Source organism: Anas platyrhynchos, chromosome 5 (genome assembly GCF_047663525.1).
Source record: "Anas platyrhynchos isolate ZD024472 breed Pekin duck chromosome 5, IASCAAS_PekinDuck_T2T, whole genome shotgun sequence".
Taxonomy (NCBI): Eukaryota; Metazoa; Chordata; class Aves; order Anseriformes; family Anatidae; genus Anas; species Anas platyrhynchos.
Window position 1 is genome coordinate 63,184,542 of NC_092591.1, and position 17,377 is coordinate 63,201,918.

General features: G+C 44.3%; 1 protein-coding gene across 5 annotated transcripts in view; it reads left to right on the top strand.

Annotated features, from left to right (window-relative positions):
* The window catches only part of SWAP70 (switching B cell complex subunit SWAP70), a 36,337-nt gene that overhangs the window by 1,803 nt on the left and 17,157 nt on the right, over positions 1-17,377 (top strand). For 3 of the 5 annotated variants that reach the window (XM_072039401.1, XM_072039400.1, XM_038179382.2), the window contains exons 2-3: positions 4,504-4,644; positions 9,600-9,773. In XM_072039401.1, coding sequence (XP_071895502.1) covers positions 4,504-4,644; positions 9,600-9,773 — 315 coding nt within the window. Of the gene's footprint in view, positions 1-1,168; positions 2,525-3,869; positions 3,993-4,503; positions 4,645-9,599; positions 9,774-17,377 lie in introns of those variants that run through there. The other 2 variants (XM_027461617.3, XM_072039402.1) reach the window with 2 other exon arrangements.

The window sequence follows — 17,377 nt, forward strand, 5'->3', positions numbered from 1 at the left end:
GTTGCAATGACTAAAAAGTAGCACCCCTATAAGCTGGAGAGAAGAGCCTTGAAGGTAAATGGGTTAGTAGAGATCAGCAGTATTAGAAAAAGAAATTTTATAATTTAGTGAAACTCCTATTATCAAAAAGCTTGGTAAAAAGCAACTTGCTTTCTGAGAACAGCGTACAGTTTTGTAATTTGCTGAAGTCTTCAGCCCTTAGAAAGGAAGCTTGCTGACAGCTTTGTCTTTGAGTTGTGCAATTCAGTATAAGGAATTGCCATCATCATGCAGAAGGTCCTCAGTATAACACATTGCTTGCTAAAGGCAGCAGCTTCTAGTTTCTCCACCCAAAAGTGATCTTTATACCATCCATAAAAAAATATTTTTTGTGAAATACAGTTATACAAGCGAATGTGTTACGGAGGTTTGCATCATACATTGGTTTTAATCTATTCAGAGGAAGAGGATGGAGATGAGTGAATTGGTTCTCTTTTGTAGCCTGGAGATACAGCAAACACTCGGAGGAAAAACCAGGACTAGCTTGGAATAGTAAGGACTTCAAGATGCCTTTTATGCATTTATATCTTCTGTATGTGGTCTGAGCTGCTAAGGAAAGACAGTAAAATCAGCCCTCTACGTAATTGTGAATTTGATCTTCTTCCAGAGTGCACTGATTTTTTTTTAAATTAATTTTTGGTCTGATCAGTAATCTCCAGAGGTTTTGTTATTTTGCTGGCTTCAGATCTTACCCTTCTTTTCTGCAGAAACATTTATGTGTTCTTTTCTTAAGTTTTGTGTTTAAATATGGACACAATTGTTACTTTGTCAGCACCTTTCAGCACTTTCAAACACTGATATGGCAAGGTAAAGTATCATTTTTGTGGTTGTAATTATAGCTGCTGTTGTGGTTTGAGCATGAGCTGTGTGGAAACGCTTGCTTTCCTATATTTAAATCCAATTTCACCTTCCTTGCAATCTACTATTTTAAAATTGACTGATTTTAAAAGTTCCTCCTCTAACGTGTCAGCATTCAGTCTGCTTTTCATCTGTATCCCAAAGTGGTGGGGTTTAAATGGGTTTAAACACGTAACAACCAATAATGCTCCTCCCTGGTATTATGTCTGTAGGATTGGAACTAATATGTAGCAGGTTTTTTACATTGCCTTTGGCAGCTCTCCCTGACATCGCTTGGAGAATTGTCTCTGCTTTGGCAGTGGGGTTACCTGGCTGTTTTGTGTGCTGTGCTGCCTTTGGGGTGGATTTGCAGCGTCTTGGGCTCCTGGCGTGTTCCCCACAGGATGCGGATGGCGAGCACCTCGTGCAAATGTGCTCGCATTGGTGCCTGTAGGATGTGGGTGACCAAAGTTACCAGGCAGGCTTAGAAAACCTAAAGCGGTCTTTAATTGTATCCGAGCCATGACAGGATTTTCCTACCTCTTATCTTTGCTTTGCCTTCTTACTAAATGGGAAGTCACCGGCCGGTGGGAAGAGGAACACTGGTGCAATCAGGGGCCGGGGGTGGCCGAAGGGAGAGGAAGACCTCGAACAATGCAGCAAGGCGCTGGAAAGGCTGAGAGGCTGTGACGAGCGGGCAGGACCGCAGGCGGACAATTGGCTTTGTCCAGCATGGAGGGACGGTAGGAAATTAGTCACTGTGACTCACCGAGGGCCCTGCCGCCGCGTTATTCAGCGGGCTGAGGAGCCTGGGGCTCGGGGACCCGGCCTGAGCACACTCGTCCCGGGTGGGGAAGAGGAGGCTGAGCTGCTGAACGGGGGGAGCCCAAATCTACGCTGGTGAAAAAAGGAAAAGGGAAAGTGCTTGCGAGGAGCCGTCCCTTGGCTGCCTGGCCGCTGACATGGATGTCAGGGAGAGATGAGCCAAGAATGCCTCGCAGTGAATGCACACGGAGCCGCTGAATGGGGCTGGCAGGACCCGCAGTGCCAAGGTCTGCAAATCTGAAAAAGAGATGGGGGAGGGAGGAGACCCCCTGAAAGATGGAAAAGAAGGGGAAGAAAAAGTACTGAAGAAAGTGATAATAGCCACTGTAGGACTAATCTGTCCTCTCAATGGCCCTACTATGAGCTGGGCCAAATTTTTCTCCCTGAGCAAGAAGTAGCTGAGCAGGTCTTCACTTCCTTCAGGAAGACAGCTTGCCTTTCGGGATGAGCTTAAATGGATCGACTCATTTGGTAACAGTTCTCCACCTGCTCAATGTCCTGTGAAGGTCAGTGTTTTGGAAACCAGCACCCAGGGGTAAAACCGCACCGACAGCGAGCGCGCCGTGCTTGGGACCCTCTGCAGACCGCAGGCAGCATCTCGTGGGTGGCAGCCTGGGGCCCACCGCCGGCTCCGTTTGCTGCAGCACAGAGAGAAGTCGCTGCCCTGGGACAGGAGCTGGCTCTGGCACAAGGGTAGGTTGCTGAGCGTGGCAGCCAGGGCATAACAAGTGCTGAAAGACAAAGCTGCCTGGCAACCCTGCCGTGCTGCGGAGCAGCCCTCACTGGGGCAAAACTTCCTCGTGGCTGACGGAGCTTCGGCAAGGCAAGGCAATTTTCTGTACCCTAATTAATCTAGTACTCGGCTATTAATGGCGTGGGATTTTGGGGGGGGATTTCGGTTAGGTTTCGTTTGTTTAAAATAAGGTTAATCATTAGAGTATACAATGGTCCAGATAATGAGATTTGGGAGAACAAAAAGAAAGGAGACCTCGGTCGCAGGATTTTTCAGGCTTGCCCCATGAGTGAAGAATTCATCTGGCGCTCGGCCGTGTTGGAGAATGGCAGGCTTTGGCAGGCGCCGAGGAATTTCCTGAACCATGAAAGAGCGCTGGGCGCAGGAGAGGCCGCAGATAAGGCAGGTCTCAGAAAACGACTGGAAGTGGAATTCTTCCCTGGTACTTGGTTGTTTGATGTGGAAAGCACCTAACTTTCTGACAGCCCCAGCACAGCAAGAAGGCCAAGAAAGGGATAAAAGAAATACGTAGAGAGGACATGATGAGAAAGTGTTTCGTGGAGAATTTAGGTGACCTTGGTAATATGCTCAAATCAGCCGTGTTTGGTGAACTGTGGTAGCTCCAGTAGCTGCAGCCGAGTTGCAAAAGTGGGATCACGTTTCTCGCAGAAAGTTGGTTATCCCTTGGTCTTCCCTAAATAGCAACAGAAGCCTTAAATACATATACAAGGGGAAACACGCATGCCAGCATGTTTTTCCCCCAGAAGTAAACCACACGAACTCAACTACCTGGTATAATTTGTTTGTTAAAAATAAGGATCGATTGGAGGGAAATTGGGTGCCCGTGGGAGGCAGCCTGAAATGTGGTAACTTACCAGTACTGTTTTCCTACTCTGGGAAATGCAGCTTTTGGTGTGATCTGCCTGATGTTGTTTTCCTGTTCTGTAACTTCTGGTTGGATCTAGTGGCTTCATGTTAGCATGCAAGCATGAAAATACGCATTTTTTGTGGAGCTATGTGCTCTCCTAGCAGAAAGGGTCACTTTGGCAGTGTGTAGACAGGAATTCTCTGAATGCAGTTCCTGTTTTGGGCTATCTCTGTAGGATTTCATGCGAATTAGTGCTTAGATTCTGCATGTCTCATTAGCACGTATAAAGGTAAATGTATATGATTTTATTTGGGGAAAAAAACAACAATGTTAACCATGTTTTAAACACAGGGCACACATTTGATTTCTTAGGACACCTCCCACTAGGTCAGGCTGCCCAAAGCCCCATCCAGCCTGGCCTTGAGCACCTCCAGGCATGGGGCAGCCACAGCTTCTCCGGGCAGCCTGTGCCAGGGCCTCACCACCCTCTGAGTGAAGCATTTCTTTCTTCTATCTGATCTAAATCTCTCTTGTTTTGCTTTGTTTTGTTAAATCTTACTTTCTTAGGAAAGTGTTGGTGGCAGAGGAGCAGCTGTGACTCTGGTTCTGCCTTCCTGTTGGTCCTGAGCTGTCAGTTTGGGTGTGCAAAAGTCGGCCCGCGCTGAAGAAGTTCAGATGTGTTGGCTACCAGTTAGTTTTCAACAATTCTGTACTTCCTTAAAACTAGCCAAGCATGTAGCTTCTTGAGGGCGATTTCTGAAGAACAGTCATGAGAGGTGGTGGGTGTTAAGGTCTTGACATAATTCATGCAAATACCCTTTTAAAATAAAACTTGGAGAAGCACATCTCAGCCCTTCCTCTTTCCGTAGCATTGCTTTTCCTTTACGGTCTAAAACACGATGAGAATATTGAAAAGTAATCCAAAAGCAAGCAGGGGAGAGAAATCTGTAGTTAATACTAGACGTATTTGTAATCACACTGCTTTTGTGAATCTGGAACTGTGGGAAGCAGTCACAGTCTTGGAGATGACTTTATATACCTTTAGATACCTTTATGTATCTTTATATACATATATAAGGATATAAAAATTTGACAAACCTTCAGGGCAGAACTCATGCTGATATGAAGGTGTCGCTTTGTTCTGGGGGAGACAGCCTGGTGAGGTCGACAGTGGTGTCACTGATTTCTGTTCTGTCCCTAGGTCCTTTCTCACAACTTGTGCACGGTGTTAAATGTTCCCCACGACCCGGTGGCCTTGGAAGAGCACTTTAGGGATGATGATGAAGGACCGGTTTCCAATCAGGGTTACATGCCATATTTAAACAAATTCATCTTGGAAAAGGTAAGTTTGGGGTTCTTGTGTTCCATTTTGCCCTTTACCGGGTTTTGTGTCATGGCATCTTTGCTTAGGGTGTTGTCTCTGCAGTCGGCCTTTGCTTGCAGGAGGCCTCCTGCTCTGAAGACCTTTGGTTGTGAGCGTCTCTGCTGCGTGGTGGCAGGTCTGGTGATCTGGAGAGCCTGTGCCTTAAAATGACAGGGTGCACTGCTCTTTGCTTCTTTCCTCTCTCCCTGGTTTCTGGTTCCTGTAACATCTGGTGGTTATCTGAGCTGTGCTCATGCAGAACCGTGTTCGTAAAGCACCACACCTTAAAACGATTCAAAAGTGTCTTGGACCTATAGGTTGTCCCACCTTAGACTATGGCTATAACAGAAAGTTCCCATGGGCTCCTTTGCCAACAGGATGGGAAAAATATCTGCAATGTCTATTCATGAGGGATTTTAATAAACAGATCCCCCAGGTATTGACAGTGGGTAACGTCAGGGAGTGCTGCTAAGTTTCATCTCACAAGTTTGTTCCCTTGGTGCCTGAGCACTCCCTGGTCTTCTGTGGTTCATGTTGTGTGTTGTTCTGGGGGAAGCTCTGCCAGGCCAGCAGGGTTTCCCTCCCACCGCTCTTCATCTTATTCTGAGTGGAGGCAATCCCTGGGCCAGAGCTGACCTCGAGGAGCTGCATGTTTCAGATTTAGGTTAAAATTCCTGAAAGTAAAAAGCTGTCTTGCTTTCTTGCTGACAAATTCAGCTGAGCAACTGGTCTGGACAGTACAAAGCAGCCTGTGTTACAGTATGTACATGCTAGCTTCAGTACCACTGGTTTCTCTTACTCTTGGTGGCTGGCCCCTGAAACCCTCAAGCTTTGCTTTTGTGGCTTCAGGGATACACGGGTGGTTGCTTTCTTTTATGGTAAGTCCTGCTGCTGAAAAGTCCAGTGTGGCAATTGGGGATTCCGTGAGCTCCAAAGCAAAGTTTGCTAATTTTTGCTCTACTTTAATCTACATTTAATACAGGTGAAAAATACGGTATGTACCTGAGATGCAGTCTGTCACCCTGGAAACAGGAAAAGCTTCATATGTCTTAAGCTCCTCTACCTCTCTAGTCTGTGCTGATTTGTGTGTGGCCGTTGTTGGCCATTAATAACATAATTAACACTTACAGGGTACCCACTGGCTGCCTTGGCTATTTCCTATTGGAAAATCTTGTTTTGATCTCATTTCCACTTAGTATTGGTGATTTGAGCTCCTGTAAGACTTGATAGAGTCCAAGCAGCTTGTATACAAATTTGGGGGGGAGGAAGGCCATATTTTATTCTAAGTGAAGGATTCCAGAGGCTGAACCACATTTTTTTTTTTTTTGTTAGTACCATTTGTAGGCAGCAGCAAGCCATTAAGGCAAATTAAAAAAAGAGACAGCGGGCTTTTTCAAGTATAAGCATGCTTTATTGTTAAAAGGCATTTATAGGAAGAAAGTTATGGAAATGAGGAACAATTGGATTTATTAAATAATTTAATTTAATGTAAAAATGAAAGACCTGGTTACATAAAGCAGTCAGTGTGAACTTACAGCATTTGGCTGCTCTGGCCGTCGTCCTACCCCATGGCAGAAGCACAGGGCATGCTGCCTTGCTTTCTTATGAAAGGAAAGACTGCGACTGTGTAGTTTTTTATTATTATTATTATTCATACCCTAGTTTTTTTTTTTAATTCATACCCTACTCTGGTGTCTCATGATTGCATGCTATACCAATAGCATTGGTTCATCCTAACTGTTAACTGGAAATGGTAGGGAACAGTATTAAATTGCCAGTAACTTCACGTTATTTAATCCTGACTAAATGTCTCAAAACAGTTTATATATGTAGTATTAAAAATCAGAGAAATTCTTCAGACAGAAGGCTACCTTTGTGGACCGGTTGTGGCATCACAGCAGTCAGAGATGACTTCACGTCAGGCCAAAAGACAACGTGCAGTGGGATGAGTCACTGAGTCATGGCACGGCTCCTTTGTTCAAAACAAGCAAACAAAAAAGGCAAACAAGAACCCTCTTCTTTCTTTATTCTTCCAAGGCATAGTCTGTTCTTCTAGATGAGGTGACTGTAGGACAAATGGTATTAATTCATATTGCTGAGTAAAGCTGCTAACGAAGGACCAGTACTTCATCACCCCAGACAGAGAGGAAGTTCTCTCAACCCCAGTTACGTGTTTTCTGGTTTCTTGAGCAACTGGCTTACGAGAGAGCTTGATCTCAAGGCATTTTGCCTTAAAATGCCAGCAAAATATTTGAAGAATGAATCCTTATATTTCTTTTAAAAGAGATATGTAACTGTGACTCTAGGAATTTTGTTATATTTTTATTGGGTAGACTTTGTAATCTTTTAAAATAACCCTTGTGATACTCTTAAATGCAATTGTCACTTTTTATATCCTTTAGTGCCGGCTTACCTTAATTTACGGTGCAATAGAGCCTCTGTATATAAAACCAAATAATCATCAAGAAAGGCAAAATTGCCAGTCTGATGAGACAAAGAGTTTGCAACGATTTTCTTTATCCAAATAGGAAAGTTGAATAAATAATTTGAATAACTCGTGTTGTCTGAATGATGTGCTCCAGTGCCGTGCTTCTTGTTACTCAGCAGACAGATAACATCTTCGCTGTTTGTTTTACCTGGGTTCATAGCTGCATTAGATGTCTTCCAGTGTTTACAAGGCGTGTTTTTTAATACCAATTGAAAATGTTGTTTCCTTCCAGTAATGCTGGCGGTGGTGCTTTACAGCATGCCTTATTTAGCAGGGGAGAGTCATAGGGGGGGCAGACAATGAAGGGCATCATTTGAAAACCCTTACATTGTTATATGGGTATTCTGTTGTTATAAGGGTAGGTTACTGATGATGGTCATTTAAACTTTGCCTATAGGTATAAATTTAAGATCTAGAAAATTGTATGGGGTTTGCTGCATTTTTTCTTTTGACTGTTTTGTTGAATTTCTCAGAAGGGGAAAGTAGGTGTCTTGCCAGTATGTGTTATCTCTAAGACCCTAAGCAGCTGGCAGCATTGGTTCATGTCGCATATTCCATCATTCAGACAGATTACTAAATAAAAGCAATAGCTGCTGTGCAGCTGTAGTGTACTGTAGAAGTTTCCAAATAATAAGGTGACTTCAAATAATTTGGACAAACTCTGAAGTACAATTAAAATCAGGTACTAGCGCCCAGGAAAAATCTCTTTGCAAGGATTCCTTCCTGCATTAAGCATGTTAGTGCAGGTTGCAAGCAGGGTGAGTATCCTGGCCGAATGGAATAGAAATTCTGGTTTCTCAGCTGAGTTTCATAAATCTCCCATTTTAGTTTCACATCAAGACGGCATCAGCATAAGATTCGTAGTAGAGTCTCACAATAACTAAAGCCATTTGGGAAATTCTTCTTAAATTGAAATTCCAGTGTAGTCTTTGACCCAATCTGTTTTTTAGAAATATGTTTTGCCTGTGTCAATAAAAAGCACCATGTGTATGTGTTTTTGACTTGGGTTTTTTTTGGTCATCAGTTCCTCCTGTTTGAAATTTTTCTATTTTTACGGTTTCTTAGTTAAGCTAGAGGGACTTTTGCAAATGAGTTGAAGTATAACTTCAGAAACTGTTCAAATATTTTACATTTTTGAAGCAGTTTAGAAATTATTTCTTATACATCTGGAGAGTAATTATTCCTGTGGAGTGATTATTGTTACAGCCAGCTGGAGCGCAGCATTGCCAGCCAAGGAGCCAAAGCAGCCCAGCCAGGGGTTGTGTGGCGTGGACCTTGCTGTGAAGTTGATTTGGTTTTCGTTGTGGGCTTTTCTCCTCCCTTCCCCTTCCACCCTGCACAAATGAACTTCAAGAATTTATGAACCAGAAACAGACAGCCGAGGTGCCCTGCCTGTGGTGCCCGGAGGCACCTTTCAGCCCTGGAAACTGTGCTGTAAAGTGCTGGTGGGCAAAGGCTTGGCTTCCTGTTTACCTTGGCCTTCTTTTTTTCCTCCACCCACATCAGTCGATCCACTTCCTTCGTCTAACTTTGACTTCAGCCACCGTGGCTCACCCTCCATTATACCTGACCAGGTACCAGCCTGGATAGGAAGTAGTGCAGCTTATGATGGTGTCCTTGCAGCATCCAAGCTTGGCGTATCATAAAAAAATGGCCAAGAATATGACCAGTGTTGTTCCCAGAGGAGGTGCAAGACCCTGTTTCTTACACATGCTTTCCAAAATCTCAAGAGACTTCCATGACAGTGCAGGCCGTGTCTTCGTTAGGTTCATGTCAGCAAAGAAATAGCATGGCAAGGCTACAGGGAGATAAATATATTTAATCTCTAACACAAACGAGGGTTTAAAAACAAAATAGAGGAAATGAGAGCTTTCGGATATGTAAATAATTCACAGATGCGTATATACAGATGCTAGGTATGGTAAAGGATAACACAGTTGAGGAACTTTTTTATCAGTAAAGTGAAGATTTGGGAGTCGGAGAAAGAGAAAACATTCATGGTCTTTTCCAATTACTGTTCCTGTGTGACTTCTAGCGTGTCCACATGTAGCTTTGGTTATAATGGCTTCCAGATTGACTATGTTGTGTCTTAGTGCTCAACAGAAGGGCAGCAGGGGCTAAAAATGTTCATGAGGATGGTTTGGGAGCTAAGGCTAGCAGAAACGCAAAGTGCACTGTAGCCTCCTTCACATGAAGTCAGGGTGTTATTAACTCGACCAGAAATTGGAGGTTGGATGCAGATTTGACTGGCAGAAATTCTGTAGTTTGCCCGGTGCAGGAAATCAGATCGGGCTGTGGCAGTGCTCGTTTTGGGCCTTGACGTTTCTTGCAAACCAGAATTTCCTTGGTGCTTTTAGTACGACTTTGTCTGTTAAACTTTGTCTGTCTGTTATCCTGTGCCATTCATGCATATTAATTTTTTTGGGGTTCAATTTCTTCATTTTAGGTTCAAGGAAACTTCGACAAGGTTGAATTCAACAGAATGTGCTGGACTCTCTGTGCTAAAAAGAACCTCTCCAAGAGTCCTTTGCAGATCAGTGATGAAGATGCATTTAAAGTGTGGGTTATTTTTAACTTCTTATCAGAGGACAAATATCCATTAATCATTGTACCCGAGGAGGTAAGAAAAAAAACTTGTGCCATTTAACATCACTTTGCCTAGTGCCCCAGCTGGGCTATGTTAATGGGTGTTACTCCCTAGAGATTTCAGAGATTTTTTTTCTTTTGATGTAAAACTTTAACTCTCCTCCTTTAATAACGGAAGGCCTCAGGTGCTTTGCTTTGTCTTCTGGGATGCATATGTGGGGATCCTGCAGGATGCTTTAGATACTGATGGTTATTTTTGTCTGTCATTTAAACAGCCCAGAGCAAGTGGGATGTGCTGGCTGGCTGGCCCCCAGTACACAGCTTATTTTGCAGTCTCTGACGACTGTCCAGTACAAGCACTTGGAGCTATTCAGGTTCTCATCTCACTCACGAGTAGTACATGTTGGGATAATTAATCACTGCCCTTGCCTATATGTGGTTAAAATTTTGCACAGTGAGTGCATCAGTGTGATTCTAAAAAAAATTCTCCTCTCTGCTCTGTGTTACCACGACTTGCAAGATGAATCTTTAGTCTCATGTCACCCTCCTGATAAAAAGGAGAAGTACAGAGGTTTCAGATGATGTCTGTTTCTGAACAAAAGCAGCCACCGTCTGAACACTCTTGCTTGAAATGGTTGGAGGAATAGACTGTAGTGAGCAAAATGCCAGGGAGATCTTTTCATGCCTTAAGCGCATGAGCAAGTAGGGGCAATACTCAAATAGGTATTTTAAACCTAAAGCAAGATTTTGGAATCTTCACAATTTAAAGCTTTTCCCTCTGGGGAGGGGTGAGGCAAGAAGGAGAAAGATCAGAATTCCAGGCATAAACAGTCTTCTGCAAAACATTTTGCAGGAATCCCGGGGTTAGCAGGACAGCACTGGAGTTACCAATTAACACATTTTTAGAAATTTTTGAAAAGTTAGAGTCAGCCAACATGGCATAACTAGGTGACTCTGAGCTGATGTGCCAAACCATGAAGTAGAGAGAGCGCCTTTTGCCTATCGAAGTGAACCCCTTGGTTTTGCCTTACTGCTTGCTTTTTCACAGGAGGCTTTCGCTCTGCACATCTGTGGTTTTGCCAGACTGGTGATGATAGGGTCCCACCAGGCCTTTTTACATTCCCGGGAGAAATAGGACAGTCTTCTTGCTTTCTTCTTGTTGTTCTCAGTTCTAGGAGGTGGAGATCGTGTTCATAAAAACCAGCACAGCTCCTCCCTTTCTTAGTGGTGGCAAATTTGGCCTTGGAAGGAGGTGAGAGCCATTAATGGCTGTTGAACCTGGGACTCAAATCTGCCCATCTCTGGTTTGTCATTGTGCTCTGGGCTGGGCAGCCTGGCTTGCCTGAGGGCAGCTGTTTCACATCTCCTTCTTTGTTGGCATGGTTGGATGCTTCCGAGCTGCCAGCTCTCAGGTGCTTGCTCGTGACCCCTCCACCAAGGCAGCCCCTGGGCTGTGCTGCCGCAGCCAGCCGATGCCAATGGCAACTTGCTGCTTGTTGGCACTCAGCGCTGGGCCCAAAGGAGGTTCTCCAGCTCTTGTAGCTACTGTTGTCTGCTTTTGTTCTCTTCTGTAATGCCCAGGGTTAACCTGTATTGCCCGTTAACTCGGATTATTTGTAAAACTCCAGGGTGGATCTATGTCTGCATATCCTTGATTACGGCAAGATTTAAGCTATGCAGTGGTCTTAAAGGACACTTCGAGAGCCTGGCAAAGAAAGGCTGCTCTGTTTTTATCACATACAATGCCTGTATTCACTCTTTAACCTTTTGCCTTAGACCACACAGGTAATGTGGCAGCCAGTGGAGGAATGCTGTCTTTTCAATGCACTCCTTTCTGCTTTGTCGGCCCTCCTGGAGTTGTCTGTGCTTCCGGAAGATTCCACATTTACTCACTCTTTTACTCAAAATTCCAAAAGTAGAGATGCAAAGTTTTACTTCAGGAGTGTTTATCAATATGCTGATAGGTGCTTTATAAATATAAATATATATACACTGCTTTCTGAATATCTATCTCTCTATATATTGTTTTCTCTGTGTGACCTTCCATATCTGCCTTTTAAGTTCTTGCGTCTTTGGTTTGTTTACTTCTGTTTTGTTTTAAATGTTACACCTAAACTCCAGATTTCCAAGGCCTTTTTTGTACAAACTTGCAATTTTTGTATTGATACTGAGAATTTTCATCTGAACAGATCTCAATAGTATTCAGAGTGGCAGTGATACCTAATCAAGGTATTTTTCTTTCCATTGACTTTTTATGCCTCTCAAGTTAAAAAAAAACTTGGTTACACATTTAGTCTTTACCACGTTATAGCACTGCCTGTCATTTAATTAAAAAATGACTTCCACATCACGCATGAATGAGCTCTGAGAAGGGATTTTTGCCAAGTGTGATAGAACAGATGGGAGGGTGATGGAACCGTTGCTGTTCTGCAGTATTTATGTTTGGGTAAGACAAATGTAAACCTCTCATGAGTCACTGTAACTTCTCAGCCAGGGAGCAAGCCCTCCTCCAGCCCTGTTTGTTTCTCTTATCGTTGGCTGTGAATATTGCAACACGCAGCTTCCTGCAGTTTCTGGTTGGCTTTAGGGAAACAGTAATTGGGAAACTTCCATCATACTTCCAGGCTGGAGAGGGGACTGCTTTTTGCAGTCACCTCTTGCGGATGGCAGGATTATGGCAGAGGGAACTTCTTACACCCGCAGGGAAGGTGTTGATACACCTTCATGTGGCTGTAAGGGTGCCTTCTCGTCCTCCTCCTCAGAGGACCTGCTCCTTGAGATCTGTCTGCACATCTGATATGTTATTTTCTTATTTTAATGAAATGAACTCTTTCTGCACTCGCCTGAGCAGTCTTATCTGGAAAGCTCCCTGCCTTGAGTGTGATCTCACCTTCTTTGTGCTACTTCGACTGAAGGTTGACCCTGCTGCCTTTCCTTCATACCAGCGTTGTGTACATTTGCACTCGTGCTGCTGCGTTAGGCCTTTCATATCAGCAAGCTAACAGTGGAGGGGCTGCCCCCACCTGCAAAGCATTAGGGCTCGATTCCCTGCCCAGGTGTTGATAAGGCAGCAAATTGGAAGCTGCTGTCACAGCTGCTCAAACAGAGAGTGGGACACAGTCTGCTTTGGAAAGTTTTCAGAGCTGCAAGCTGAGGAGAGCTTTAGAAACTGAGAGCAAGGAAAGCAGTTACAAAGGGGAAATTTAGAAGCAGCAGCAAGGTGGTACAAGGGCCAGAAGCTGCCCCAGTTGCTCGCTCAGCAGAGGCTGGACTGAAATCCAGAGGCAGCGCCTGGCCTGGGCTCCTCACCTGCTGTGGAAGGCGGGATGGCAGCCGGGCCTTTGAGGGGAGTAAGGTTAGTGAAACCCAGCATGGGGAAGGGCCTGGGTCAGGGTGTGTGGTTTCGGGATGTGACCTTGTGCTTACAAACAGATGCTGGGTCACAGGCACAAGAGGTTGTGCCCTCTGTGTGGGCTGTGGAAGGCACCAGGCTCAGCTGCTCACAGCTTTGGACTGCACTGTGGCTTTTGCTGGCTGCTGGTTGGCAGCTGGGAGCAGGCAGGAGAGCTGGGAAGAACAGAGATCCACAAGTGTCCCTAGGAAATGCAAAATGGCATCAAAGCTGAAAGCTCCCTCTCCTTTCAAGTGAGAAGCTGGAGTACGTGCAAAGTGAAATGTTTCTGTAAACTGAGCAAAGGTGGTATTTCAGCTGGACTGGAGAAGAACAATGCTGGATTTTATTTGCTTGAGTTAAAATTAGTCCTGATGGACAGATTTCAGAATTAATATCATTCTTGGCTAACAGCAGAACTGTGTCCTGTTGCAGTGGGCAGCGCTTTACCAAGCAGCTCGTGTGCCCAGAAGGCAAGAGCCCAGGTGGGAACTGCCTCCATCCCCACAGCCGGTCCCTTCCACTAGATCATCTGAAATGCAGGCATCCAAATATGTGCTTGCTTCAGCTCTCACAGGGCTTACCTCTGCCACAAGAAGGTAAAAATTAACAGGCAGAGATGTGGAGAGAGCTGCTGGCATAGAGGAAAAATATTTCCAGTCTGCTATGAGCTTTCTTTATGTCTCCCCTTTTAGTTGTTGCAGTCTTGTTTGTGTGCTTTCGTGTTGTTTAACCAGCTGTTTTCTGTTTTATAAAAAGGTTTCCAAACACTTCCCCTTCTTTATTTCTGAGCATGTGGCTGCAGTCTGGGGAATGCTGTATCGCCTGGAGCTGTGCTATGTTGTTAGCTGTTACAGGGCCATCCTTAACGGTGAAACTTGCCCTTGTGCACTGCAAGCAGTGTTGCAATACAGCATTTGCATAACTTGTTTTAAGTAAGCCCAATACGTTTGCTATCTTTGCTTTTTAGGCCTGACTTCTTGAGGAAGCAGGATTTGTACAGTCATCTTCTGTTCATCCTCCAGCTGTATTAACATGGCATTTCTAATCCTTCCACTTAGTACAGAGAGGATCCAAATCTTGTGTGTTTTTTTTTTTTTCTTAGCCTGGGAGGTGGAAGTCTAAAGCTGTCCAGTGGTGATTCCTCTGGAGGAATTTTTTGCAGAAATGTTTTTTTTTGGACACTTTTGCTTTCTTGTTTGCATTCTATCCTCAGAAACTGATACAATGAACAAAATATTGGGAATTGAACCTTAGCCATTCAGAAATAAAAACAAAACTGATGCAACTAGAATAAAGTTTTGTGTGTGGTGGTTCTGATTGGGCCTCCCATTGCATCAGTTTACCCAAAGCCCCATCCAGCCTGGCCTTGAACATCTCCAGGGATGGGGCATCCACAGCTTCTCTGGGCAAAGGGAAACCTTTGACTTGTATCAGTTCTTCCTGTTTTTCCTTGACTGCTGTGGAAGCTGAGAGAATTCTCAGGCTATGCAGCAAGTTATCCTTAGGACTTTCTTGGGCACTGTTTTTTGAGTTGAACTTATATACTATTTAATGTTAATTTCAGTTGAATAAAAAAAAAAGTTTTACACTGGATGATGAACACGGTTCTCACAAACTATTGTTCCGGAGTCGTCGTTACCTGGGAGGTTCAGTGAGTTCTATTACAGGGATTTTTTTGTGGTTGTTGGAAAGGCAGCATCAAGCATTTGGCTTCAGAGTATTGGAGTACATGATGGGGTGGGGAAAGGAATCGATGAGGGCTGTGAAATGGGATATAATTGCTTTCACATCTCTTGCCCAGTAACATGTGCTTCCACATAATTTTGTACCGTGTGGATTTTTTTAAAATTTTTTTACATCTGTACTATTAATGTCACAAACCCTATTTGAATAGCATGAACCAGAATAGTCTTGTCCGACATGCTCTGCTGGGCATGAAGGCCTCGATGTTATTTTTCCTTTTTCATTCTCTAAGAGATGCACTTATATATCAGAAAAATGTGAAACATCTGTGGAACTTCATTCCTTGTGGTGAGTAGTGCCAGGAATATCTGGAAGGGAAGAACAAATAGGTACTGAAACAGAGGAAAAGAAAAACTGTCCTCCGAAAGAAGGTATCGAGCAGGTTGCACAGCTTGCCTTCCAGAGCCTCTGCTCGTTATGTTCTTTTTTGTTTCCTCCTGACAAAGTTCTGTCTGAAAAACGTTGCTTTGGGATGCAATCAGTTTTCCATGCTGCAGAGCCAGTTGGTTCCTAACAGCGGGTGCAGTGTCAGTCCTTCTGAAATGACCCCCAGCCGTGTTATGTCTGTCCCAGTGGGTAAGGCCCTGTCAGAGCAGCAGCAAATGTTGCTTCACATTTGCTTTTTAACGCTCTACTTCTTAACCACAAGAGCAGATTATGCGCCAGGCAGCGTGCTTCGTTTGTCAGTTATTTGCTGAGTGGACGTGCCCCTGTGGAGGAGGGGAAATGTCACTTGCTCTCTGAGCTTCCTCATTTGAGCACGCAATGAATGGTCTCTTGTCTGCTTCCATGTTTGCCAGATCCAATTTACTTGCTTGTACTTACCTCGCACCGATCCGTATTCCCAGCCCACCCCAACGCTCGTTGCTGGTGAGCAGGTACACCAGAAATAATCTGCATGGAGACCTTGGTTCGCCCTGTGCATAGCTGAAGGAAGATAAAGCTTGAGATGTTTTATTTCAAAAACTAGACTGTAACACGCACGAGTCCCTTTCATACAAGATGAGTTAAGGCAACTCATTATTTTAAAATACACACTTGACTGGGATTTTGGTATTTTTGGTGATGTTAGCCACCTGTAGCTGGGAGCTTAGCAGACTGACATGCTAAAATCTGTTCCAATAATTGAAATAAAAATGTGCACAAATTACATAAAATAATATTTTGAGTGCATTATATTTAGTGCTTGCTTTTAGTGCATTATGTGATACCGTGTAATAGCCAACAGTTTGGCACAGTTTTGCATTATTTCTTTTCCAGACCATTAGTTTGGTATGTGCATTGTTCATATGGTTTGTGCAAAGAAGTGGGAAAAAAATCTCTTCAGGTATGATGTTTTTGTTGTTGTTCCTTTCTCTGACAGTGAGTCCCAGTACTTGGAGAAAGCAATTTGAGAATCGCGTGCCTCAAGGCAGGGTAATAGCTTGTGAAATCAGAACAATAAATTTTAAAGTTTTTTTTAATTGCTATCTAGCATTTTGGCAAGTACAACACCTTCTTAATTACGCCTTAGTTATTTTAGCTTCCCTTTCAACTGAAGCACAGACTCGCAGCTCAGAGTTCACGCTGCTCGCAGGGCCAGAACCTATTTCTAACGTGAGAAGAAGCGATTCCTGTATCGATTATCATTTCAGCTCATCAGCATTTAGGTTTGTTTTGAAACAAGTCCGTGGTGCTGCCGTTCTTGCATGCTGTGAAGCTTTTGCTGTTGCTATTTTTTGCTTTTGCAGTTTGTGAGGGCGTGCCTCCGAGGGAAAGGCGCGTCCTGCCAACGGGAACTTTCCCCCCTGGCAGTGCTGTGGCTTTTGGTAGCCCCTGTGTCACTGCGGCGGCGTTAATCCCCACGTGCTGTTAGAATAGGGGCTGCAAGGCTAAGAACAGCTACTGAGCTGAAATAGTAGTGAAACCTCACCCATCTGTAGAAGGTGAATTTCAGGTTTGGTAATTTACTGCTTTGTGAGATGAGTGTGCCCTGGTTATGTGCTTCTTGATCACGGGTGTGAGGGAAGAGAAGGGATTTGCCTGTACCAGCTGTGAGAGGGAGAAGCAGCAGCCACAGTCAGCGTGTGCCCTGCACCAAAAGCTCGAGGCTTGGCAAGCCCTTGTCGTGAAATGTGGCAGGGGAAAAACATTTCTGCGTTTCTTTGTACTCCCAAACCTCTTACGCAGAAGAGACTGCTGAGTGCTCAGCTCAAAAGCCTGCTGGGCCAGCTGAAAGGTGGCTCTGAGCTGTAGCTGAAAGGTCATTTGTTCCGTGGTGAAACATCCCCAGCTCTCCTGGCTGGGGTTTTCCTTAGCCCTAGGAGGAATTGCCATCTGTGCTCAAGCCGTGCTGAGGAACAGAGGTGAAGCAACATCAGGGGTGAGAAAAACAGTCCTGGAAAGCATTCAGTTTTCCAGTGAGGCACATTCACACCATCCACCTGAGCCACTTTTGCTAATGGCTTTCAGACTCCTGAGTCACTCAGTGTTTCCAAAACCATCCCTAGCATAGGTGAGCT